The sequence below is a fragment of the Panicum virgatum genome, chromosome 7N, assembly GCF_016808335.1.
Source record: "Panicum virgatum strain AP13 chromosome 7N, P.virgatum_v5, whole genome shotgun sequence".
NCBI classification, from domain to species: domain Eukaryota; kingdom Viridiplantae; phylum Streptophyta; class Magnoliopsida; order Poales; family Poaceae; genus Panicum; species Panicum virgatum.
In genome coordinates this window covers 48740551-48766637 of record NC_053151.1, presented here as the reverse complement: position 1 = coordinate 48766637, position 26087 = coordinate 48740551, and the positions used below count along the sequence as shown (strand labels likewise).

The 26087-nt window shown below is 45.7% G+C and overlaps 3 protein-coding genes and 1 pseudogene across 4 annotated transcripts; 3 read left to right on the top strand and 1 right to left on the bottom strand.

Moving 5' to 3' along the window:
- Positions 1-3500: 3500 nt before the first annotated feature.
- On the top strand, positions 3501-4497 carry LOC120681377 (annotated as a pseudogene).
- A 3069-nt stretch (positions 4498-7566) lies between these two features.
- Positions 7567-10669, top strand: LOC120681376 (peptidyl-prolyl cis-trans isomerase ESS1-like). Its single transcript, XM_039962869.1, has 3 exons — positions 7567-7803; positions 8246-8708; positions 10284-10669. Exons 1-3 carry the CDS (start codon positions 7567-7569, stop codon positions 10406-10408), a joined length of 825 nt encoding a protein of 274 aa, XP_039818803.1. The 3' UTR covers positions 10409-10669.
- Positions 10670-12097: 1428 nt separating this feature from the next.
- LOC120682526 lies at positions 12098-15606 on the top strand. Of its 2 annotated transcripts, none has more exons than XM_039964482.1 (6): positions 12098-13125; positions 13706-13869; positions 14062-14300; positions 14368-14567; positions 15014-15139; positions 15233-15606. In XM_039964482.1, exons 1-6 carry the CDS (start codon positions 12343-12345, stop codon positions 15329-15331), a joined length of 1611 nt encoding a protein of 536 aa, XP_039820416.1. In that variant the 5' UTR covers positions 12098-12342; the 3' UTR covers positions 15332-15606. The 2 variants fall into 2 exon arrangements, with proteins under 2 accessions (XP_039820416.1, XP_039820415.1); XM_039964481.1 differs by having other exon boundaries at positions 12220-13125; positions 13703-13869.
- A 5768-nt stretch (positions 15607-21374) lies between these two features.
- Positions 21375-24915, bottom strand: LOC120681375. The gene is made up of 4 exons (XM_039962868.1): positions 23449-24915; positions 22863-22959; positions 21559-21821; positions 21375-21452 (listed from the first exon to the last, which is right to left on the bottom strand). The coding sequence occupies exons 1-4, from the start codon at positions 24913-24915 to the stop codon at positions 21375-21377; spliced, it is 1905 nt and encodes a 634-aa protein (XP_039818802.1).
- Between the last annotated feature and the right edge of the window lie 1172 nt (positions 24916-26087).

The following is a 26087-nucleotide window of genomic DNA, read 5'->3' as shown; positions in this document are numbered from 1 at the left end:
TAAGATTATACAGTACACTCACAGCATATATATATATATATGAGCATTTTAGAAGAGTGGACAGATAACAAGCGTCTTGCTATTGCTATTGGCAACGTCGCATACCACCTAGAGCAAAGCTAATGATTTAGCCTACTGTTTATTGCAAGGACCTTTGCAGCTCACTTTTAAACCCACTTATATAATGATTAAGCTCTCCACCATAAATATATAGCCCACTTGTCTATCTCATATAATTTCTTGATTCTTGTGTCGAAGCTGGCTGTTAGCTAACAGCCCACTTCTCCTCTCTCTCCTCTTTTCTCTCCTCCACCTCAGTATTCAGCCTGCATTTAGTCTACCATAATACTTGCTTTTGAAGCCCAACACCATTCGCTCTGTTCGTTTGGCTTGTCAGCCAACCAGCCAGCAGTATTGTTTACTAAATTAGCACCAGCCAACAGCCAGTTCTCTCATAACAAATCAGTCTCTCATAACAAATGAGCACCAACCATCAGCCATAGCCAAGCGAACACAACGATTAAATCCGAAAAAAAAAATCCGCTCCCACGAGGAGTCCAATACAGAATTGAAGTACTACTGGATTCTTGTAAGTTGTAACCACTAGCCTACGAATCCAAACCTTTCGCACTTTTTTTTTTGAGAGAAAGCCTTTCGCACTTGAGATGCTAGATAAAGGCCAAAGGCCGGAACACAAAACAAAGGCCGCTCTTGGGCCAGGAGCCCAGGACGGAGAAGCTTCTTCGGGGCTCCAAATACTGACCTGGCCCAAAAGGACTGTAATAGTTTTTTTAGACCGTAAAATAAAGGCCTGTAATAGTTAATTTGCGACCCTAAAAAAAAGTTAATTTGCGTAGCCAGTCAGTCGATCGTGTGTGTTTTTATTGGTGATAAACTCATCTTTCTATATTTTCTTTTTTATAGTGTCACTCTTGATCACTTGGCTTCAAGAAGATCGTCTTAGTTGGCTTAGCTTTCTTCTCTTCTTTTCTAGTTTTTCTTGCTTGCGTTCTATCTCCTTTTAGCATGGCCATCGTTTGTAGTGTGTTAGTTGTAGTTGTTATATAGTCATATCTTTTGGTTGGTGTTTTCGTCGTTGTATCTCTCTCTCTCTCTCTCTCTCGTTTTTTCCCCTCGATCTCTTCTAATAAAATTTCACGGCCGTATCCGTTTGAGAAAAAGTATAAGTATAAAAATTAAGGAGAAAAGAGAAGGCGACAGGAGAGAGATCAGTAGACGTATATATTGCCGTATATTGGATACACATCTCGCCAAAATAAAGTGTAGCATTATATTGCAAACTACTGGATGTGTACTCTCTCACACACATAAAAGGCGCACGACTCGTATTTGCCGTGTACGGAGTACAAGTAATTGTATGCCACTCCGGTTTCTGTTCAGTTCACATGACCTTGATAACACTAACTTGGCTATCCTTATATTCCCACCTACAAGTACTCGCCTTCTCCAAACCGCGAGCAACAACAATGGCAATGAGCTCCTTTGTCATACGAGGGAACCTTTGGGCTACATACTCAAAATCTTGTGTTTCCATGACGCCAAACAGAACTTTGGAGCAGCTAGTAAGGAATTCAAAGCATGCCTCCTTTAGGCAAGGGCAGTGATACTCCACTGCTAGTGACAAGATACTCGCGGCAGAGCTTGTGCTGATGTGATGGCACAATACATCTTCACAGATCAACCTCAACCTTTCAAGGCCGTGCTTGTCCGCTTCGACCAGCAAATGTTGAGCTATTGCATACTCATCTTTCAGATCCACCACCTTACGCAGCGCATCCGTGTATATCAGAGTAAGGAAATCCTGGCATACCGCCAGTGCTTCCATATCTTCCTTTGCATCAAAGAGCTCCTCCACCGGTGGTGATTGCTGACCGATCACCAATCGGTCGCTCGATTGTCCTGGCGTAATGACGCCAATTTGACTGTAGTCCTGATCCCAGCTACAAATGCTTGCCTTTTCCAAACATCGAGTAAGAAAATTGGCAATCAGCTCCTTGGTGACAGCAGGGACGCTTTGGGCTAAATACACGAACTCTTCCGTCTCGATGACGTCAAGCAGAACCTTTGAAGAGCTGAGAAACTCGAAGCAAGCCTCCTTGAGACAAGGGCAGTGGTACCTGTCTGCTAACAGCAAGATGGTTGCCACGGAGCTCGTATTGATGTGGTTGCGCAGCCTGCCTTCACAGATCAGCTTTAGCTTTTCAAGCCTGTACTTGTCCGCTGCGACAAGCAGATGTCGAGTTATCGAATAGTAATCATCATCATCATCATCATCGTCATCATCTTTTAGAGCCATCTCTGGCGGCAATGCATCCGTGTATATGAACGTAAGCAAAGCCCTGAACACTGGTGCCTCCATGTCCTCTATATGGATGACGTTGGTGCCATCTTTCGCCGGCGGATGAAAGAGCTCCGCTTTGAAGACCGGCGAGCGGGCGCTGAGCACCAGCCGGTGCGCTGGAAACGTGTCCCTACCGACCCGGAATTCAAGATCAGCACCCGGCGCCTCGCTCGACAGGAGATCGCCGATATGCCGGTGCATGTCAGATGGTGGAACCACGATGGAGGGCGGCGCTGCTTCCATGATGACAGCATATACATCCACCCTCAGGGCGAAGCAGTCATCGATCAGATGCCCTGACTGCTCCAAGTCTTTCCTTCTCACGAACCTCTCGTACCCAAAAGACGACCTAGATGCCGATAAGCTGACCATGACGGTGGTATGGCTATAGGATGGCACTGGCTTCTGATCTTGATCCAGCAAACTGAATGTAGCCTGCGCTTTCACGGGCTCACCAGCATCAGCATCGGCAAGAACAAGAAAAAGAGAGAGGAAATCAGTGTTTGTTCGTCGGGAACCCTTGGGGCAGTAGATGATGTGCCATGTACGCCCCCCAGCACGAAACGGGCATGATAAGAAGCGGGGCACCGCACAGGGGGGGTTCGAGGTTATCGAGTACCCATCAATCTTCAGAACGTGAGAGACGGCCATATGGTGCCTGGTGCCCTGGCTAACGTCGGCGAAGAGAACAGAGTAGCTAGATTAAGAGGCCGGGGATGGCTCTTTGTTTTTATTTATTAGGCCGAGGTACGGTCAGGGATGGCAAGAAAAAGGCAAATAAGTATGTGCCTGTACATGTGCGTTTCCAACTCCAAATGCGCAATTTCGCTATAATAAGTAGGTAGGGTCGAGAAGAAAGAAATTCCTACTTTTTGTATCGGGTTCCTTTTTTGATACATAGACAGATAGCCAAACAGATAGACCTCTGATCGGGTCCGATCTGTTCATCAATCAATCGTCTAAAACAAAAGGAAAGCAACAAAGATTTTGGCGTTTGGGCTCTGCACGAAGCAATTGTCATCGTACTGGCGTCAATATAAATACTAGTCAAGAACCACCGATCTTCTTTGTGATCTGTTGTGTCGTCCCCTTCGCGGCTTCGCCGGACCTAGCTACGCCATCCCACGAGCTGGCAACCATGGCGTCCAGAGCCGGCGAGCCGTCCCGCTCCACCACCACCATCGTCTCCTCAATGAGATTCTACCACGTGCTCAAGATCAACGGCTACGCAAACACTCTGAACGTGCACAACGGCCCACGACCATCCTTCAATTCGCGCCCGTTCCCTGCGGGAGGCCGTACGTGGCACATCAGCTACCGGCCCATGGGTAGCCCGCATCACCCGGAGAACACTGATTCCATCTCCTTCTATCTTGTTCTGGATGACGTCGTCGATGAGGCCGTTGAACGCGCAAGCTACGTTCAGTCTCCTCGACCAGGAGGAGAAGCCGGTGCACAAGCACAGCCGGACAACCAGGACGAACAACTTTTCCAAGTCTAGGGACAGGGCCTTTGGATACGAGAGGTTCATCGGAAGGGAAGCCCTGGAGGCCTCAGAGTATCTCAAGGACGATTGCTTCGCCGTCGCGGTCAATGTGCATGTCGTCAGGGGGACGCCATCCTCCAAAGCTGCTGTACCGGACTCTGACGACGACATGCGCCGGCACTTGGGCGACCTCCTGTCGAGCGGCGAGGGCGCCGACGTCGCGTTTCGAGTTGGCGGGGAGACGTTTGCCGCGCATCGGCTGGTGCTCGCGGCGCGGTCGCCTGTCCTGAGAGCGGAGCTCTACGGCCCGATGAGAGAGGGCACCACCACGGATGCCATACGGATTGACGAGATGGAGGCGCGGGTGTTCGAGGCTCTGCTTGTTTTCATGTACACGGACACATGGCCGGAGATGGAAGGGGAGGATGAGTCTGCAATGAGCCAGCACCTGCTTGTTGCGGCGGACAGGTACGGCCTGCGGAGGCTGAAGCTCATGTGCCAGGAGGCCCAGGACACGCTGCGCAACCACATTGATGCGGACTCCGTGGCGTCTCTTTTGGCTCTAGCGGAGAGGCATCATTGCCCGCGTCTTGAGGAGGAGTGCTCCAATTTTCTAAGCTCCGCAGCAGCTCTGTGCAGGGCGCCGTAATTATTGGAGTTTTACCCAAGACTTCTACTTTTAGAGCAACTCTTGTAGTGGAGCTAATTATAGAGTAACTCACCTCACGTTGCAATGCTGTCACTCTGCTCAATAGTCTGTATACTTATTTTTAAAATGAGTAAGATTTCTCTCTGATTTTTTTTAGTTTAGTCCATTTAAGTCAATTGTAGACGGGCCTGATTCAGATGTCCAACGATTCGAGTCCGTCTCTTATTCCGCATTCGTGTCGAGCCCATCCAGCAACTCAGAGTTCTTTCCTTCCGCATCCGCTTGGGGGTGCCAGCACTATTGAGCTGGAGCGTGTCGTATGGTTGTGCTGACCCCTTGTGCGAACCAACAGCATGTCCGGTACACACTTCCTTCTTTTACTGCCTGCACATGCACAAAGGTCTGCACCGCACTACCCATGGCCATGCGTACATCGTTGTCACATGCACGATGCACCAACAAAGTCCGGCCGGCCTCCCCTTGCTGTGTGGCCGTTGTATAGAACTTGCCACATTGCCAGTTCGTCAGTATTTTTCAAGAAAAAGTTCGTCAGGGATGTAAGTTAGCAATTGTCGTTAACTTACATATATGTCGCTAACTCTGATAAAAGGCTGGGTACGCATGCACGTGATAATGATAGAGAAAAGACTCGGTCGATGATCTAGATGTACGCTCAGCATGCTATTATTAACTCTTTCAAATATTCTAATCTTCATATCTTCTTTGTATCAACTTTAATATAAAATAGTTATCTATTCGCTTCGTCTTCATAAGCGTGAACCCTTTGACATAGTATTTGTACCAATAGTGTTTCACTTTAATTTAATTCCACTTTTAATAATTATAACAAATTAACATTTTAATAGAAAATCTTTGTCAAATAACACGTACTCTCTCTGTCCTAAAATGTAGGACATTCTAGAGTTTTTAGGACAGATTATGGTCATGTAGAAAAGACTCTCCTACTCCTAATTATTATGCATTAGAACTCTATTTGAATCATTAAATATATGCTAATTAAAATAGCATGCCATTTCCCCAATGCACCTCCCCCACATGCACCTTTTCTACATGGTTGCATGCACATCTTTCTATTGAGAAAGACCTGAAAACGATGCACAATTAAGATAGTTGGGTCTACTTTCAACCTATAATGTCTTAGGCCAGTCCCAACCCAAAAAACCACTAGTAGTTTCTATAATTGACATGTCATATAAACACTACTCATAGAAACTATATCTCCAAGAGATAGTTTCTTCAAAATAAATTGCTATCCAATCATATCTCTTCTCTCTCCTATTCCTCTCCAATCTTCTCTCTTTTTGTCTTGATTTTCGTGTAGTCATAGTTCCTTGCATGAGACCTGGTTTCTTCTTATTTTATCTTCTTTCCTCATTAACTTTGCTGCCACCTCAGTTTTTTGCTTACATGGCAACATATTTAATGCTATGAAAACTAATTGAGTTGGAGGGTTGGGACTGCTCTTATATTTAAGGACAAATTTTGAGTCCTATAATGCCCTATATTTTAGGACGGAGTGAGTATATTAAGAACCGAACAACAATATCAATTATAATATAAACATATTCAAATGTAACAAGAATGTTGAAGAAAACTCATTATAGGAAAAAGTTCCTTTTTGTAAAGGCTTCTTATCGATGAATAAATAAGCTCTTTCTACTTTACCTTAAAAGCTCGTCCTTAAAGAAAGCAATTTGAACTTGCTTAAGATAGCAGAAGTTCTAGTTATTACAACAAAAGCGATAATAACTCATGAACGAAATGCTTGACCATAGATAGAGAATGAGCTGAAAAAGTGGCGAGTTAGCAGCTATAGAAGGAAACTTTTTTCTTTAGGTCAACACTTTGATTGACAGTTTAGCGGGATTTCAATCAATTGACAAAGAGCAAATCCTACTTCTATAGATTTTGAACCATGGCAACGTACGGGTATATATACTAATGCTGTTTAATTGCAAAATTCAAAATTTCAAAACCATCACATCGAAAGAGAATCTTATATGCATATAGTATTAAATCTAGACGAAATAAAAAACGAATTGTATAGTTTGATTGTAAATTACGAGACGAATCTAATGAGTCTAATTAGGTGATGATTAGACATTAAATTACTACAGTAACTGCTATAGTATGCATATGCTAATGATGGATTAATTAGTTTTAATAAATTTGTCTTGTAATTTACAGACGCAATTAGTTGTAATTAGTTTTGTGGTTAGTCTATATTTAATATTTCAAATGTACAAATATTTCATTTCAAAAACTTTACACGCACAAAACTATACATAATATGGTATGCGCGAATTCAATCGCAACGATAACCTGAATTCTGTTCCAACAGAAACAAATGGCCAGCATGTTCTTCTTCGCGCTCATTAGTCATTTTACGTACGACAGCTGACGCTGGGTCGCTCCCTTCTCGATCAGCGGGACGGATCCGATCAGCCGAATTTCTTCGCATGCATCCGGATTGCGATCGCCGTGCCGACGAACACCAAGGCCGCAGGCTGCCAGAGATATATCTGGGTGCCTTGGGACAGGCAGGCAGGGGACGAGGAGCAAGGACCCGGCAAAAACTGGAGGTTCCCCCTCAATTCCTCGTATCTTTGTTGACGATCCTCAATACCTCAACGGACAGGGTCGTCGTCATCTCCGGCGGCGGGAGGAGGTAACCTTCATCCTCCGGGACAGACATCGGAGAGGGAGTTTTTTTTTTGAAAGTACGTATCTGTATTACTAGTTAAGGGCAACGTACATGACGACATACGAATACAGACACATACCCAAAGGATACAGAGGCAGCTGTGTCAACCAAACTACGCGAAGGACCCTAAGAAAGAAAAAAATTACACACAGGTCCCTAGAACCTTCGCGATCCACCAGGAGTCGATTCCCACGCCGGCTGCCACCATCACCGCCGCCGAGGAAGACGAGCTCCACCGCGAGCTGCAGCGGCCCCTTCGCGCCATGGCTTCGGTTGGAGTCGCAGTAGAAAAAGCCGTCACCTGTCGTCCGTCGATCGGAGCGTCGCCCCAACCCCTGCAGCCCATGGATCTGCCGTCGCCGTCGTCGACCGCCGCCGCCGAGGAAAGACCGAGCCAAATCCGGCCTCCAAACGCCCACCAAAACCCCAGCCTGCTCTGTAGCCCAAGAACAAAAGCCTCGTACCTCCGCCGCCCACCGGAGACAAAGAAGAAACGAGGCCGAACTCCTGTACAGGCGCTCCACGTGGGGAGCGCCTCCTCCACGGGCTCGCCGGTGGCGTCGGAGTGGAACACCAACGGGGCGAGGGAGAGACCGAGATGACTTATTACATAGCAGTGCCGCCGCCGCCGCACCGGCAGCACAAGGACACGAATCCCTAGATCTACTAGGACCACTAACACCTACGCTGACGGGCAAAGCCACCGCGGTCCCCACCACCTCCAGACGGCCCACAGGCCATCGGAGGCGGAAGGGACCGAAGGCCCCGCCGGAGGCGACCGCGCCGCCTCGGTCGCCGCCCTTTCTCTCCTCCCCCAACAGTAACTAGACGAGAGGGTTCGAGAGAGGGGAAGAGAACACGCCCGACGTAAGCGAGCTTTGCCCCATGGGGTTTGTTGGCTATCGGAGAGGGAGTTGACTCCAAATCCGACTGAGTTTGCCCGGGCCGATCACCCATGCCAACCACCTGCTGCTATTTATACACACCATGACACCACCATTCATTCCAAGGTCCGTCTGACAGGCCCAGCTGCAGCCCAAAACCCAAACCCACCCAAAAGCTTTTCTGCTCCTGCGCGTCGCGACCCAGCACGCCAAGATAGGGTCGGAGAGCCCCGCCGCCGACGGCGCCGCCCGCAAGCGGCCCGGCGGCGGCGATGCCCCCGCCCCGGCGCCCGCCGACAAGCGCCGCCGCCCGGAGCCCCCGTCGTCCTCCGGCTCCCGCGACCGCCACCACCAGGCCCGCCGCCCGCCCCTGGCCGAGGAGAAGGTGCGCGCCTCCCACATCCTGATCAAGCACGAGGGCTCCCGCCGCAAGGCCTCGTGGAGGGACCCTGAGGGCGTCGCCATCTCCGCCACGACCCGCGACGACGCCGCCGACCTCGCGCGCGCGCTCCGCGACCAGATCGTCTCCGGGGAGCGCAAGTTCGAGGACATCGCCGCCGAGAACTCCGACTGCAATTCGGCCAAGCGCGGCGGTGACCTCGGTCAGTGCCTGCCCCGTACTGCTAATTCCTCCTCGCCAACTCGTTGGTGTGTATGCGCTTTGTGTAGGGTTTGCGTTTTGGTGAGCAGTTAATTGGGTGCATGTGCAGGGTTTGCGTTAGAGCGAGCAGTTAATTGGGTGCGTGGATCGATCTTGTTGTTCTGGATCCTGATTACTACCAACTTCTGTAGTACAAAATATGGTAACGTTTGTCTCTGGTGGTGGTGGATGAACTTTCACTCTGATCTAGATGCAGCAGGTGTGGTTGGCTTGTACTAGATTAGAACGGTTGGTGTATTTGAATCTGATTTTCATGTATAATTGTGCACAATAATGGCGAGTTCGTGTTGCAGTTATTATACTGTAATTCATACGAGAAACATCCCATTTCTAACTCAGGCAGTTGATGCAAACTTTAATATCATTGTTTTTGCTTGTGCCAAGTAAGGCTATATTGTGCTTCCCTTTAACTGTCTCCCTTGTTTGATTGGCTAAATATGGATTGGATACATGGTTTAAATGTTTTGATAGTCCTATCCAACTTTCTCACACAGAAAACTGGAAAAACAGTTACCTCATTAGTTACTGCATGGTGCTGAAGCATGCTAGCCAACATGGAATGAGTTACCGCATTAGTTGCCTCATTTGCTCCATCTGAAGGGTGAAGGTTGATGCCTGCCTGAACTAAAAGTTTGGCAACAAACGTATCAATTGTGGCTTCATATGGAAGTGGTCCTGTTTTTGCTTGGGTGGTGCCTCAGGCCTGTCACTGGTGCTGAAAATGGAACAATTTATTTGGAAACCCAACACATGTTGGCTTGTCATTCAACATGGGATTTGACATGGTTGGTTATACTGGTTTGGCTTATGTACTAATTATAGGCTATATGAAAGGGTGAAGAGTGTTAGGGATATCTGGGACAGGGAGGCAGTGGCTGAGGGTTTCTGAATGCTGCATAGGAGTAAAGCAGTAAAGGGAAGGAGATGCAAGATGCTTTTATTTGTGTCGCAGCTTTTGTGTTTTTGCCATTGCTGCATTTCTTCTGTTTATTAAGTAATTGTCATTCCCAGTGAGTAGTAGGCTAGTAGCAGTCTGGTGGTCAGACTAGTGACTTGGTTGAGAGGCTACAATCTAAGAATTAGATGTAGCAGGAATTTTAGAATTCCCACATACCTGTGGGAAAATCTAGAATATGTTATTATCTATAAATGGCGCTTTTGCTGATCTTTATGCGGTGTGGTTAGACATGATTTGCCAAATGGTTAATTGAATCCATATCAGTTATGCATTAAAGCAGTACTGTTGACATTTTACAAATGAATCCCATGATGCCTTGCTCTTGTTTGACAAAGTAGTCAGCAGGATGCCAGACTGGCCAAACAATTCTAATATAAGAGATCTGTTGGCATGCAAGGTACCAGTGAATGGGATGAAAAAAAAGGCATGTGATGTGGAATATATTGTTCTGCTATAAATATTGCAAACGTTATACTTAACCGACGCTATTTGGGTTATCGTCCAGATAATGAAAATGCTTTGATCAATGGTGATTTAAATTCATAGTTATTGTTGCAGGTTCATTTGGGAGGGGTAAGATGCAAAAGGCTTTTGAGAAGGCTGCGTTTGCTCTGAAGGTGGGGGAGATAAGTGACGTGATTGATACAGAGAGCGGGGTGCACATCATCAAGAGGACTGGCTAATTGCGACAGTGTCCTCCGGTGTCAGTCCATATAGCTGGAAAATGCCCTGAAGAAGCTCGATGGTTTCTTGCTTCATTGAAGACCTTGTGTGTATTCTCTTATGAGCTTGATAATTGATTTTTTTATGCTTCCGTGACAGACATGTAGTTTTAAACGGTTATCACGGCAAGGCAAGACGGAATCAGATTGTCTTGAATGTGACAAAGATTACGCTCCCTATGTTGATTGTTCCTGTCATCATGTGTCAATCCTTTTCCTTTAGAAGCCTTCCTTTCTGAATCTGTTCATTGAAGTTGACATCTGGCATTGCAAGTTTCTAATGCTGATTTTAGAAGTTTGACGTCCTAACTAAATTTATCCGAAACAAAATCTGAAAATTCCAAATGAGAATTTCATTTGGGTCTTGAAAGTTGCGTCCCAATTTGAAAGCTTTTTTTTCTTCTAAAAAACGATTTTCATGATTAGTTTTTTTTAGTGCTTCCGGTTAAATCCCGTGAAAAAAAGGGAGGGGCAGTGTTGATTGGTACAGCGATTTGTGTACCACTCTGTTCTAAGAATCCATTTCTAATCAGCCCCAATCGCTCAATGGCTGGAAATTTCGCAGGATTACTGAAAAGTCCCGGTCCACCCCCACCCACCACATTCCTTACCTGTGTAGGCTATATTCTGCTTCTAATAATCCATCTCTAATCAGCCCCAAATAAGGCTATATTCTGCTTCCCTTTAACTGCCTCCCTTGTTTTGTTGGTTACGTATGGATTGGAGGCTTATGTTTGGCATATTGTACATGGAGTATTTGCTAGAACAAGCCATGGTGATGAAGCATGCTAGCCAACATGGAATGAGTTACAGCATTAGTTGCCTCATTTGCTTTCATCTGAAGAGTGAAGATTAAATCACAAAGATTGATTTTCTGCGTGAACTAAAAGTTCTGCAATTTTGCAGTGTTTCTGGAATATCTTGCTGCTTGTTCGCCTGTTGCCATTTACAAGATCGAGTTCAGAGTTGAGACACTGATTCTAACCGTTTACAAGAGTAGCCCTCTCCATGAACAGAGAAGGCCACGCATCGTTGACAGCTCGAGGAAACAAGCAGACGCAATTCTCGGATGAAATGTGCGCGTAACCTTGGCACGCCTCAGGAAAACAACCAGGAGCCATGGAATGAGAACATGTTAAAATCAACATCAGGAGCCAGAGCCTTGTTCCAACAATCAACAGTATTTCTTCCAAAAAAAATATTTATCACTGCGTTCGGCAGGCTGGAGCTGGAGGCTGGAGCTGAAGTGGTGTGAGAGAAAAACACTATTATCTGGCTGGTGGTCGGAGGTTAGTGCTGAAGCGATGTGAGAGAGAAATATCGTAGGGCTGGAGGCTGGTGCACCAGCCGAACACGGTGTATGTGTACGAGTGTCCCACACATCAGGAACGCGGAGCTCTGCTAATTCTATTTCTAGGTGCTGAGGAGTTCAGGTGCACGGGGCTCGGCAGAAGCCGACAATCTGAGCGACTCCTTGAATTGAACAACTCATCTTCGAACGAAGCCCATTACGGAAGCCAACGGGGCCTCGGCCCGCGACGACGGGAGGCGAAAAGAAACCCGAACCCAACCCGGCGTCCGTCTCCACGTGGATCCAGGGCCCCAATCACACACCCGGAAATCTCAGCAAACGGAGTGGAGAACCAACACGGCGGGGCACTTGAGTTGGAGGCTGGACCCGCGCCGTCCCGCCCTTGCCGGCTGCCGCCACGCGCCGCTCCCCTCCTCGCTCCCTCCCCTCTCTCCCCTCTCTCCGCCCCCTCGAATTCCCAGGGGACGGGACGGGGACGGGGACGGGTTGGCGGCTTCCCACCTTTCCACGCCACCATTCTGCTCACGCCCCGCCCCAGCATCGCCGATTCGCCGCGGCAGCGACATCTCGCCGGGCGCCGGCCATGGGCGCGTCCTCCTCCACTGCCGACACCTCCCCAGAGGCGCACGAGCGGCGGGAGCAGGAGACCCTCGCCTCCGCCGCGCTCGCCCTCCCGCTCCTCCGCGCCGCCTTCTCCCGCTCCGCCGCCGGCGCGCTGCCGGACGCGCTCGCCCCGCCGCGTGCCTCCTTCCGCCTGCCCGGATCCCTGCCGCCGCACTTCCACGACCTCCTCGCGGCGCTCGGCCCCGCCGTCGCCTCCCTCTTCTTCGCCGGCGGAGCCGCAGCGGGGGCGGAGGGGGGCGCCGGGTGGGTCCCGTTCCTCAAGGGGTTCAACCGCTGCTGCGCGCGCGTGTCGGCCTCCCGCTCCCTCGCGCTGCTCCTCCGGGTGTACGCCGCCGCCTGCACCGCCGCGGGGGCACCCTGCAGCGTGCATTTCCAGCCGGACGAGGGCGGCGGCGAGGAGGGGAAGGTCGCGGGGGAGATCGCGGTGTTCCTCTGGATGTGCTGGGTCATGACGTGGAGCGGTTCGGCGCCGAAGGCTGCGGCGGGTGACGGAGGGGAGAAGTCGGAGCCCGTCGCTTTGCTCCTCCCCGACGTCACGCACTTGGTGGTGTCGGCTCTCGTCTCCGCGGGCGCCGTCGCTGATGACGAGAGTGTTTGGGGATGGGAGATTTCCAGTGGCGGCAAGGGGGTGAAGGTCCAGGAGTTCACGTCATGGGTGCTGTCCACGGCTTCAGGGCTTGGGAACTGCCTCTCGCGGTATGTGCAGGAGAGGTTGCGGTCTTTGGCGGCTGATTCGACGGAGGTGAGCAAATAATATTGCAGAATTATTAGTAGCTATTATCCAAAAGTTAGAGGTTAAGCAATGTTGCTATTGTTTTGTTAGTTTGATCATACTTGCTTAAGTATAGTAAAGAGTGTTTCATTGTTATACTTGTACTTGTTCTTATTTGGATATACTGTGCAAGACCTGGAAGCTAAGATCCATAGTTGTTCATGACCTGTTATAGTTTGCGAGGATAATTGTCTCCAGATGGTCCCAATCTGCCAATTATCAGCAAATTCTGTAATGTTAGAATCTAAGCAGCTGCTAGGAAAGTTGGACATTTATATTTTTTGCATTGGATGGTTCATCATTAGCTATAAAAATTCTGGTAGAAGTTGTTCGTGCCCAGATAAATAATCCGCAACTGTGAGGGCTGGGGTTCACATTTCACTCTTACACGCTTATGTTTTCTGCTCCAAAACCATTGCTTATACTAGGAGCTTTATTGCTTTTGCCCCTTAAGGAACTACTGTATGTCTGTGACTCATTAATGATGAAACTTCAACTGAGCCTTTTTATTTCACCGAACTAACTGGAGTTTATACTCTTTCACAAGCAGGATAACTCTGTTTCAACTGATAACACGACATTTGACACTTCTGATGTGTATCTACTAACACGTGGAAGGGCATGGGCAATCGCTCTCAGCCTAAGAAACAAATTGAGCGAAAAGTTCTTGTCAGGTTCTGTAATTGGAATGGACGCAGAAGACCTTCTTTATAGGTAACTAGGTGCCCTGATGATATTATTCTTGTGGCTATCTGTTTAAGCTTGTTTTCGTACAACACTGAATTTTTTAATTGATGCAAGTCCAATGTTTTTCCAAGTCTAATGATGAATTCAAGTATACTGTCTCATTCTGACTTATCACACTGATCTAGTAAGTATTAACCCTGATACAATATTTGTTTGTAGGTCATCAGTTCATGGAAAAGGACTAAGCCGGTTTTGGTCTGGTGTTGAGGGCTACAATGGACCAATGCTGATTCTACTATCAGCATTCTCTAAAGGTGGTGTCCAGAATGTTGATTCTGATCGAAGATGGGTGATTGGTGTATTAACCGAGGAGGGGTTTGAGAGCAAAGACACGTTTTACGGTAGCTCTGGGTTCCTTTGTGCTGCACATCCAATATTCCGCATGCTTCCGCCATCTGGTATGACCCTTGCTGATCATGCCTTTGTCACACCTGATAGTTGCTTACTGTGTCTCTAACCTAGCAGGTAAGGAGAAGAACTTTGTGTACAGCCATCTACATCCTCAGATAAGGGTTTATGAGGCAAATCCAAAGCCTGTTGGCTTAGCATTTGGTGGAACAGTTGGAAACGAGAGGATCTTTCTAGATGAAGACTTCTCTAAAGTTGTAGTTCGCCATCATGCTGTTGACAAAACTTACCAACATGGTTCGCTCATCCCCAATCAGGTTAAATTCAGACTTACTGCTCCTCATTGGAGATATCAATTGGATTGCTTGCTCTATATAGTATATACTGCTCCACGTTATTTTCTTTCGCCTTATTTGTAATTTCAGAAAACGAGTCCTGGTGCTAGTTTGTTGTTGCTTGTCTGCAAAATCTTGTTAGCTAGGGAGTCTTGACTTCTGTTTTGGCTTCACAATATAGGTTTTTATTTGTCAAAATATAGAAAACCAGATATGCTTTGAAACATCACTGCCGTACCAGGCCATAGGATAGGTAAACCCAGAAACGACAACTTCGACTGCATTCATTTAAAGAAGGATTCACAAATTATAAACGATAACCTACTGGTTACCACATTATGTGTTTATATAGGTTCTCATTGTTTCTATATTATATTTGCAAAGCTAGATTATGATTTTACTCATTCTTTTTTTTTATGTGATTGCAGGGTTACTTACCTGTTGAGGCTTCAATCCTTGATGTTGAGGTATGGGGACTTGGTGGAGAAGCAACAAGACGGCAACAGGATGTGTACAAGAAAAGGGAGAATATTTTCTCAGAGCAGCGAAGAAAGGTGCTACCTCGAGCAAAATTGAACCATTCACGTTGTATGTCGCTTCCTAAGTGTGCAGCAATGCCCATGATATTTCCCATTTTTCTGTTTCAGGTTGATCTCAAAACCTTTGGCAACTGGGAAGACTCTCCAGAGAAAATGATGATGGATATGATCTCTGATCCAAACAGGGTTCGCCGGGAAGATCGTTGAATTTGATATTGCGGCAAAAATATCGTCTGTTAATGTTCAGTGGCTGCCCGTACAGATACGGACATGAGAACGGAGAATATTGGTTGCCCTGTGGAAATGTAGAGAAGTCGGTGCGCATATTTGCTTGCCCATTTGTGGGCCACACGTGACACGTCATTGAGGTTGTGTAGTAGAAAGAGGCTTGTACAGAACATCATTTCCATAAATAAAAGTCTAAGTTCCCTCTGTTCCCGTAAAAGTAATTTCGTTTTATGGGAAGCGAGAGAAATACATCATGATTTTGTTCTCATGCGTCTTGGGTGGTTATACATGTTAATCAAATCTTAGTGCTTTGCCAACATGCCTAGCGGTTTTCGTTTTGTTTTGACAGATTCATGTTGCTGTAAGCTGTATGGCTCGTACTATATTTTGAGCTGATTGAAGCAGTACCTAATGGAAGTGCTCGTGTTTTATTCGTGCAGTAGCAGTGTAGCACACTACCTAGACTGTTGGGCCGCCATTCTGTCGTCTCACTATGTCATAAGCAAGCCCGTCTCGGTAAACAAGCCCAAGGCCAACTCAGCGACCACGGCCAGTCGGCCGACAGTGTGTGTATCTTATGAACATCTTCAATCAAGAGAACGAACCTAGCGTTACCAACTTATCAACTAACGGATTAAAAAAAACTTATCAACTAACAAAAGCATCTTGCCTTGCGATGTTACCATGTATCAACTTATCAACTAACAAAAGCATCACATGCAAGTTTTTTATATCAAAATCAAAATTGGATATATAGTGCGTGCAATCATCTACCATGCATGCATGCAAATTTTGAAACTGAACAAAAACTCACGAGCTCTGTTCACATTGCATTCGGAACCTGCTGCTATTTATGGTCTGATTTATCCTGTTTATTTCTATCTGCAGAAGTACTTCTTCAAGCTTAAATTTTGTATGCTGCCATGCTGGTAGATGACCGCTTACATGTACTATCCAAGTCTTGATTTGAAACTTTACAGAGAGGAAGATGTTCAATTTGACCTTTCAAAAAACAAAAAATATGTACAATTTGGATGGAAGTTTTTCGGTAGATGTACCCAAGCAAAAGCGCAGAGCCGTCGTTGAATGGATCAAGGCCGGCCGTTTTTCTGCTCTTGTCACCTTTGTTTAATCTCTACTGATTCTCATGCGTGTCTACGTTACTTGGTACGCGTGCACGACAAGGATTCGGATCGCCTGGAGTCCGACGACGAATCCGGCCAGCCCATGGCCATGATTAGTAGTAGGGCGCCAGACGCAGACGCAGACGCAGATACACACATGACACGGCTACGAGGTGACGAGACAGTACGATCCCACAAATGCATGTAGCTTGCTTGCCTGCCCTCTCGCTAGCAAAAGTCTGCAGCCTGCAGGCCGGGGGAGCTGTTCATTTCGCAAACTTCGGCGCAATCGTAACCGCAGGGATATGATCGGATCAAGAAGAATTTCTGTCCGGTTTCCGCTCATCCATCCATCGATCGATCATCCGTCCATCACCTGCCGCTCCAAAATTCTCTGCAGCGCTGTCCGGGTCCGGGCACCAAAGATTTCCCCGGCCCAGAGTCGAAGACGAACACCACAGCAGTGATCTGTATTGCAGACTTGCAGTTCTTCCTTGATTGCTGATTTCTTCATCGGCAGCTTGATTTCAGCAGCATATTCCTGCAGGAAACGCATGCCCTCTTTTTCAGCTGCGTCCATCGTCCCATCTGAAAGGGCTCGCTTATTTCTCCTGATCTTGCTAGCTTGATGAAGCAACAGGTCTACGCTGGTGTTTCTCTTGATCTACACATGCTAGCAGCAGCTGGTCGAGATACACGGATCGGACCTGATTGTACAGTACAGCTTCTAGTGAATCTTTCTTCAGATTACGCTGCAAGCCGATGAGGAGAGAGGCCCTGCCTGAAGAATGGCTACCGGCAGCAGCTAAAAAAGCAGACGCCGGCAGGACAAGAAACGATACGACATGGCTGGCTTAAGTTTAGAGTTTTAAGTGCAGGCTGTGTTTAGTTCTAAAATTTCTCAATCTAAACTTCACTATTCATCTATCACCTATTCATCTATCACATCAAATCTTTCACTTTATGCATGGAGTATTAAATGTAGGTAAATAAAAAAACTAATTGCATAGTTTTGATGTATACGACGAGACGAATCTTTTGAGCCTAGTTAGATCATGGTAGTACAACTGTAGGACCGGAAAATGCGACCAGAGGGGGGGTGAATGGGAGCAACTCAAAATAATTTCGCACGGAAGCAAACAGATCAAACTCCCAAATTTCAAGAACTTTAGCAAATTAGATCCAAACGCGAGGAAACTCGAAACATAGGTTCACAAGATCACTAGAAATCTATTCTCAAAATATTATGCAAGGAAATTAAGTATAAAATGCGGATCAAGAAAACCTAGATTGAAACCGACGATAAACCTGACGAAGAACAAATAAGCACGATGCAATGAAACGAAGAACAATACTTAATGATAAAGTATTAAACCAAGTACTTGTTCTTACAAAATTGCATCTAGCCTCCGCCCGATCGTCCTCCCTCTCTTGATTAGAGAGATCAACAAAAATCCCTCACTAGGAATTAAACCCTAGGCTAGACTGGAGAGAGGAGTGCACGCAAGAAGAGCTTCAGGGAGGCGGCTACTGTAGCGCGGAACTGTTCACGGCGGCTACTGTAGCGCGGAACTGTTCACGGCGGCTACTGTAGCAAACGCCCAAAAACCCTAAAAACGCTCACCCCTCAATCCTAGGTGCCACATATTTATAACCCATAGGGTGGCACTACCTAAATTACAAATTTGCCATTACGTAAATCAAATTAACGTAATCGGCGCGTATCACTCAATATCATCCTCCACGGCAAACAATCTCGATGTCCGCGATCCTTCCATCTAGCACCATGGCGTCCCGTGATCTCGCCGCACGACGATCCGGAATCTTCTCGCGATCGACAATTGTCCCCGTCTTCAGCCACGTCTGCCGCAACGAACGTCCGGGATCTTGGTTTTGTGGCTTAACCAAGAAACCGTCCACCAACGTTCTCTCGCTGTGTCGTCAGGTACAGTAGACATACACCGCACGATCTCAAATCCCTCGAACGCAAGTCTTGATCCACCCTTCACCGCTCTCAGTCCATCGGCGTGGCATCATATCTTCATTCTTCACACGTCGCCGCATGTTCAGTCTCCACCTATCACCTGCATCGACACCAACCAAGAGAAACGTCACACGCACACTGTGTTGTTCAATCACTCATCACAAGGTCCTAGCCCCACGGGCATCTCAATCTCCCCCTTGATGAGTGCATTGACAACACCACACCACACAAATTTATTCAAACAAAAATAGAGTAAAAGAAGAAAGAAAAGAAAACAATCTAACAAACTTGATCCCCAAAGACATGGGCTAGCAACAAAAGCTAGGCTCGACACAATCAAGACAAATACAAGAGTAACTGAAAAGCTCCAAAGCTGACAAACTCCCCCTGTCAAAATGCTCAAACTCAACCTCCCCCTGAGACTCAGCAATGAATTTGTGTCACTCATTCTCCCCCTTGTTGACAAAGCACTCCATCAAGTAAAAGATACATGAGGGGACGGCACAGATAGAAGCTTCAGAGACATATATCAAATACTTATACCAGCGAACCAGCAAAACCAGCTGTTCAGAAAAGCAGCAACACAATGCAATGACCATAGAAATTTAAATTAGAACCTTTTGAAAACCAATTAGTCAGACCATGCAAACAAATTCAAAGCCAGTATCAAGCTGAAGACAAGACATATAGCAAGCTCACACGACGGGTAACAAAGCTTCCAATCAAAGTTCACTGCAAATGCTTGAATCAGGTCTATGCCATGAAAGACAAACCCGTGGCACACACAACACCTGCGACTGGGGCAAGCTGTGAGTAACCAACTTAGGCTGCCATGCCTAAAGCACAAGTCTGTATATACAAACCCAAATCTCAGCATCATATATATTGTTCCCAATGTTATATGCTGAATACTGAACCCATTTTTCTTTTGTTGTCCCTGCTGATCTGGGATCTTTTGACAGCCCCTGGACTATAGAGTGCCCGGTTCATGTGTGTCTTTGCGACACAAAGAACATTTGTTCTTTCATAGGCCCAAAAGAAGCTACATTCACAGTGACGAACCGGTCTTTGACCCATTGAAAGGAGCCAAAACCGAACCGTGAGCAAGATATATGTCGAGTATTCAACCAGATACTAGAACAAGAACATGTAAACAAGCCTGATAAAATCATGAAGTATCTGTGTGCTGTTTTCAAAACAAAATATGGTCACCCAAAGCATCACAACCTCTCCAAAGGCATTTATCACAAATTCGCTGAAACAAGTATAAGGCATATGTAACCGAAGCGACAAAAACATTGATACTAGAAAGGATAACACACACCAAACTCACCACGCAAACGTGCAAACGTGGCTTGATCGAGTGGTTTAGTTAAAATATCAGCCAACTGCTGACTAGTATCAACATGCTTAAGCTCAATATCACCCTTTTCAACATGATCTCTTAGAAAATGATAACGAACATCAATATGTTTCGTTTTAGAATGCAGCACAGGATTCTTAGCAACACTGATGGCACTGGTGCTATCACACAAGAGAGGAACATGAGAAAACGACAAACCAAAATCACGAAGGGTTGCTATCATCCATAAAAGCTGAGAACAACAACTAGCAGCAGCAACATACTCGGCCTCTGTAGTAGATTGAGCAACATTGGATTGTTTTCTAGAGGACCAAGAAACAAGAGAAGAACCCAAAAACTGGCAAGTACCTGATGTAGATTTTCTATCCAAACGACACCCAGCAAAATCAGCATCCGAATAACCACACAAACTGAGCGTCGAAGAAGCAGAGTACCAAAGGCCAAATTCAGGAGTGAAACGAAGGTACCTCATTATGCGCTTCACCGCCTGACGGTGAGAGGTCCTGGGAGATGCCTGAAAACGAGCGCACAGACACACAGCAAAGTGTATATCCGGTCTCGTCGCAGTCAAGTACAAAAGTGACCCAATCATGCTTCTAAATTCCTTCTGATCCACGGATTCTCCATCTTCATCAGCATCCAAAGCTGCGCTAGTCGGAATGGGCGTTGAAATTGGCTTAGCATCAGCCATGTCGAACTTCTTCAGGACATCCATTGTATATTTTCCCTGATGCACAAATGTCCCTTCCTGTGTTTGTTTAATTTGCAATCCTAGGAAAAAGGTCAACTCACCCATCATAGACATCTCAAACTCCTTACTCATCGATTCTGCAAACTTTGCAACAAGAAAATGAGACGAACCACCAAAAATGATATCATCCACGTATATCTGAACTATTAGAGAATCATTGCCTTGTCTGAGGAGAAATAAAGTTTTATCAACAGAACCCATTTTGAACCCATTTTCAAGTAGAAAAGTTTTCAGTCTAGCATACCAAGCACGAGGTGCTTGCTTCAACCCATATAAAGCCTTTTGTAACTTGAAAACATGATTAGGAAATTTAGGATGTTCAAAACCAGGGGGTTGTTTAACATAAACTTCCTCTTCTATATACCCATTCAAAAAGGCACTCTTCACGTCCATTTGATAAAGCTTAAAACCACGTGAGGCAGCAAAAGCAAGCAAAATGCGAATAGCTTCTAAACGAGCAACAGGAGCAAAAGTTTCACCATAATCAATACCCTCCTTTTGACAGAAACCCTGAGCCACCAATCTGGCTTTGTTTCTGACAACAAGACCATCTTCCCCTTGTTTGTTCTTAAAAACCCATTTAGTACCAATTGGTTTGCAAGAAAAAGGTGGATCAACCAAAACCCAAACCTGATTTCGTTCAAAATTTTCTAACTCCTCATGCATGGCATTGACCCAATTAGAATCAGACAGCGCATGTCCAACATCACGGGGTTCAAAAGAGGCAACAAATGCAGAATGCGCAAGGACACATTGATTTCTAGATTTATACCTTGTCGTGCGCTCATTCAAGTTACCTATCATTTGTTGAGGTGGATGGCGACGCTGAATATGTCGAGGTGCTGTTCTAACAGAAGTTGCCTCCCCCTCAATTGTAGCTGGTTCATGATCAACAATAGGTATAGCTGCAGGATCTGCTGTGGATGTGAAAAGCTCTGAAGGCCCATCGTCTATCGTGCTGCTAGGCGTCTGAATGGGAGTTGCCTCGAGCACAGCTGGATCCTCTGTTGCATCATCATCATCGTCAAGTCCATCAACCTCATCTTCAAAAATGTTTTGTCCAATCTCATCATCACCTGCACACTCAAAAGCAGAAGAGAAACAAGGCATCGTCTCGTCGAAGGTGACCTCACATGTCTCCTCGATGCGATTAGTATCAAGATTAAGAACCCGGTAAGCTCGCCCTTGCAAAGCATACCCCAAGAACAACCCATCTGAAGAACGTGATTCAAATTTGTCCAAATTTCCTTTTTTCAGAATAAAGCATTTACAACCAAATACGCGAAAATGAGAAACTTTTGGACAACGACCATATCTCAACTCATAAGATGTTTTCCCCAGAAAAGCTCTCAGAAAAATACGATTAGCAACATAGCAAGCGGTATTGATCGCCTCAGCCCAAAAACGTCTAGGGGTTTTATGTTCATCAAGCATTGTCCTAGCCATCTCAACAAGCGTTCGATTTTTCCTTTCAACAACACCATTCTGAGGGGGGACATACGGTGAGGAAAACTGATGATCAAGACCCTGTTCTGAACAAAAAGATTTCATTCGAGCATTCTTGAATTCTGTGCCATTATCACTGCGAATTGCTCTAACGACATTATTGGATAACTCATTTTTCAGCTTTAGAACAAGATCATGAATAAATTGAAAAGCCTCATACTTGGATTCCAAAAAGAACACCCATGAATAACGAGAAAAATCATCCACAATGACGAGCACATACCACTTCCCACCAGCAGAACGAACACGGGCTGGACCTACAGTGTCCATATGTAACAACTCACCCGGTCGTTCTGTCATCACCTGAGTCACAGGTGCATGAGAAGCCGCAATCATTTTGCCATGTTTGCAAGGAGCACAAACCAAATCTTTCTCAAACTTGAGTTTCGGTAAACCATCTATCAAACCCATCGAACTCAAACGGCATAGTAAATCAAAGCTCAAGTGACCCAAACGACGATGCCACTTCCAAATAGGGAGAGAACCATGAGCAACCAAACAACGAGCTTGTCCAAAAGATTTAGAGAAATCAACCATGAAAATTCGTCCAAAGGGGGAGATTTGACAAACAAGGTTACCGATAGAATCTAAAACTCGCGAATTGCCTTTCTTAAAACGCACTTCAAAACCATCATCAAGAAGTTGTGAGACAGAAAGCAAGTTATAATGTAAGTTCCGTACCTTCGCGACGTCCTTTAGCATGAATTTATTGGTTACCTTGATACAGCCATGTGCCATCACTTTTCCTTTACTATTGTCCCCGAATGTAATGTATTCTTTACCGCTCGCGGGGGTGAGGCTGGAGAACCATCTATCATCTCCGGTCATGTGACGCGAACAACCAGAGTCCATTATCCATATGTTCTCCTCGCCTCCATCCTGCAATCAATAGCGAACACGAGAGTGAGCTAATGACTCAACACTGGGGTTAGGATAATGCAATGAAAACCAGTGCTGGGCCATTTGCTCAAAAGAAGCATTAGCAAAATCAAATCTCTCGAAAGAACGACGATGCCCACGAGGGGGAAAACGTGGCATGTCATTCCTATATGACGCAGGGGCACTATTACATGAGCGAAAACCAGAAAAGCGAACAACTGGCGCTCGTCTAGAGTCACTACGATCATAGGCACCATGTGCAGGGTACCGATCACGTCGTTCAGCACGCTTCCTACGGAAGCAAAATTCTGCCAAATGACCATCACGATCACAAAAATCGCAATGGTAAATATTTTGAGTAGGAGCAACGACAACCTTAGCCTTAGAAGTGGAACCAGAAAAATCAGGCTTAAGGTTATCCAAATGTTCACAAGTTGGTGGCCATGTGTTATTCAGGCTTTTGAAGTGTTTGGGTTTAACCCTCCAAACCTGCTTTTTAGGAACAGACTTGGGAGGTTCTACCACAAAACCTTCAGATGAGACCGGTGGACTCTTCTCACTGGGAGTAGGCCCATTGTTCTCACCATATGCATTCTTTTTACCAAAAGTACGCTTCAAATCATAACCAACACAAAAATGTTCACCCCTTTTAATTTGTGCAATAGTCATACCAATCTGGGGCTCACGCACAGAACACCAACCAAGGATTGTTCTCAAATGAGTGTTTTCTTCTTCTAAAGCAGCATTGTCCTTCTTTAAGATGGAAATTTCAGCAACAAAAGTAGGACAAGTCAAACACTCAGGTAAAATAGGACAAGTGTGTTTCTCCAACTGAACAATATGGCATTTAGCAACATTCAACTCAGTTTGCAAAATTGGACAAGTAGCACAAGCACCAAGTAAAACAGAACGAGAGCGAAGTTCTTCCAATTCAATCTTAGCACAATCAAATTTATCAACTAAAACAGCATGCTTAGATTGCAATTCAGAAATAGAAACCATATGAATAGAACATTCCTCACATTCTACAGCAGCAGGTGAAGCATCTTTTAGTGTTTTTAATTCAGCAGATATTCTATCATGATCAGCCTTAAGTCTTGCTAGAATTTTATTTTGTTTATCAACAAGTTTAGTCAACTCTTCAATTTCTTCTTCAGCAGAATTTTGTACCTCATTATCAGAAGAGTCGTTGCTGCAGTCATATGCATCACCCTCATTTAAAGCCATAGTGCACATGCCTCCCTTGATGTCAGCAAGAAAATAGAGTCCTCCATCATTGGTCTTTTTGGGCTTCTCATCTTCGGACTCTGAATCACTAGAGTTGTAGGAGGCATCTGAATCAAAGCTACCCAGCGAAGAAAAGAGAACATGTGCAGCCTTCTTGATTTGCTTGTCAGTAAACTTCTGTTGTCCCTTCTTTCTCCCACGCCTATCACTCTTGTTCTTCCTGTCCCTTGATTGTTCCTGGCGCCTGTAGCTGTTGCCATGCTCCGGTGCCTTCACCTTGCTTGGACAATCAGCAATGAAGTGTCCACGCTCACCACAGTTGAAGCATCCTTCTGAACGCCTTCTATTTCGCCTGTTTTCATATACCCGCTTGAACTTGTTGGTGAGCAAAACAAGCTGATCATCATCAAATACCTCCAACTCATCATCTGCAATATGACACAAGGAGGACAAAGCAAAACTAGGAGTAGATGAAAGATTAGCATTAGTGTTAGTACTCCCAGAAACCAACGCCATTGGAATATTTGAAGAAGAACCAGCTGTGGGATTGTTAAGCTTTTTTCGAAATTGGATGTCGATCTCTTTGGATTTAAGCTTACTGAAAAGCTCATCAGTTGTAAGAGTCTCATAATTAGTAGACTCAACAATCGCTTCCACTTTTGTACCCCAAACATCCAAGTCGAGTGCATGCAACAATTTGAGAGCCCTTGCATGATCATCATACGGCATAACCGTTATGTTGGCTTTCATTTTGTTGACAAGACTCAAAAATCGAGCGAAAAGATTTTCGATAGACTCACCAGGCGATTGCATAAAATTATCATATTCGCGCCTGTAAGTTTCAAATAACCGGATCTTCACTGCGTTGGTGCCCTCATGAAAATTTTGTAGAGTAGACCAAATCTCATGAGCAACTTGTTTGTCAGAAACACGATCAAATTCAGATTTGCTCAGAGCAGCAAAGAGAAAATCTACAGCTTTGTTATTGTTTTCATATTTTGTAGCGTGAGCTGCATTTGAGGGATCAGCTGGAATCACATAAGTCGTATCAATTGTAATATTCCAAATCGCAATCCCTTTCCCCTTGAGAAAGGCACTCATGCGAGCCTTCCAGTACGGGTAATCGGTTCCATCAAAAGCAGGTGGATGTGAAGACGAAGTCATGATCGCCACAAGTGGATTTCACAACAGATTAGGTATGAGAAAACCTTAACCGGCTCTGGTACCAATTGTAGGACCGGAAAATGCGACCAGAGGGGGGGTGAATGGGAGCAACTCAAAATAATTTCGCACGGAAGCAAACAGATCAAACTCCCAAATTTCAAGAACTTTAGCAAATTAGATCCAAACGCGAGGAAACTCGAAACATAGGTTCACAAGATCACTAGAAATCTATTCTCAAAATATTATGCAAGGAAATTAAGTATAAAATGCGGATCAAGAAAACCTAGATTGAAACCGACGATAAACCTGACGAAGAACAAATAAGCACGATGCAATGAAACGAAGAACAATACTTAATGATAAAGTATTAAACCAAGTACTTGTTCTTACAAAATTGCATCTAGCCTCCGCCCGATCGTCCTCCCTCTCTTGATTAGAGAGATCAACAAAAATCCCTCACTAGGAATTAAACCCTAGGCTAGACTGGAGAGAGGAGTGCACGCAAGAAGAGCTTCAGGGAGGCGGCTACTGTAGCGCGGAACTGTTCACGGCGGCTACTGTAGCGCGGAACTGTTCACGGCGGCTACTGTAGCAAACGCCCAAAAACCCTAAAAACGCTCACCCCTCAATCCTAGGTGCCACATATTTATAACCCATAGGGTGGCACTACCTAAATTACAAATTTGCCATTACGTAAATCAAATTAACGTAATCGGCGCGTATCACTCAATATCATC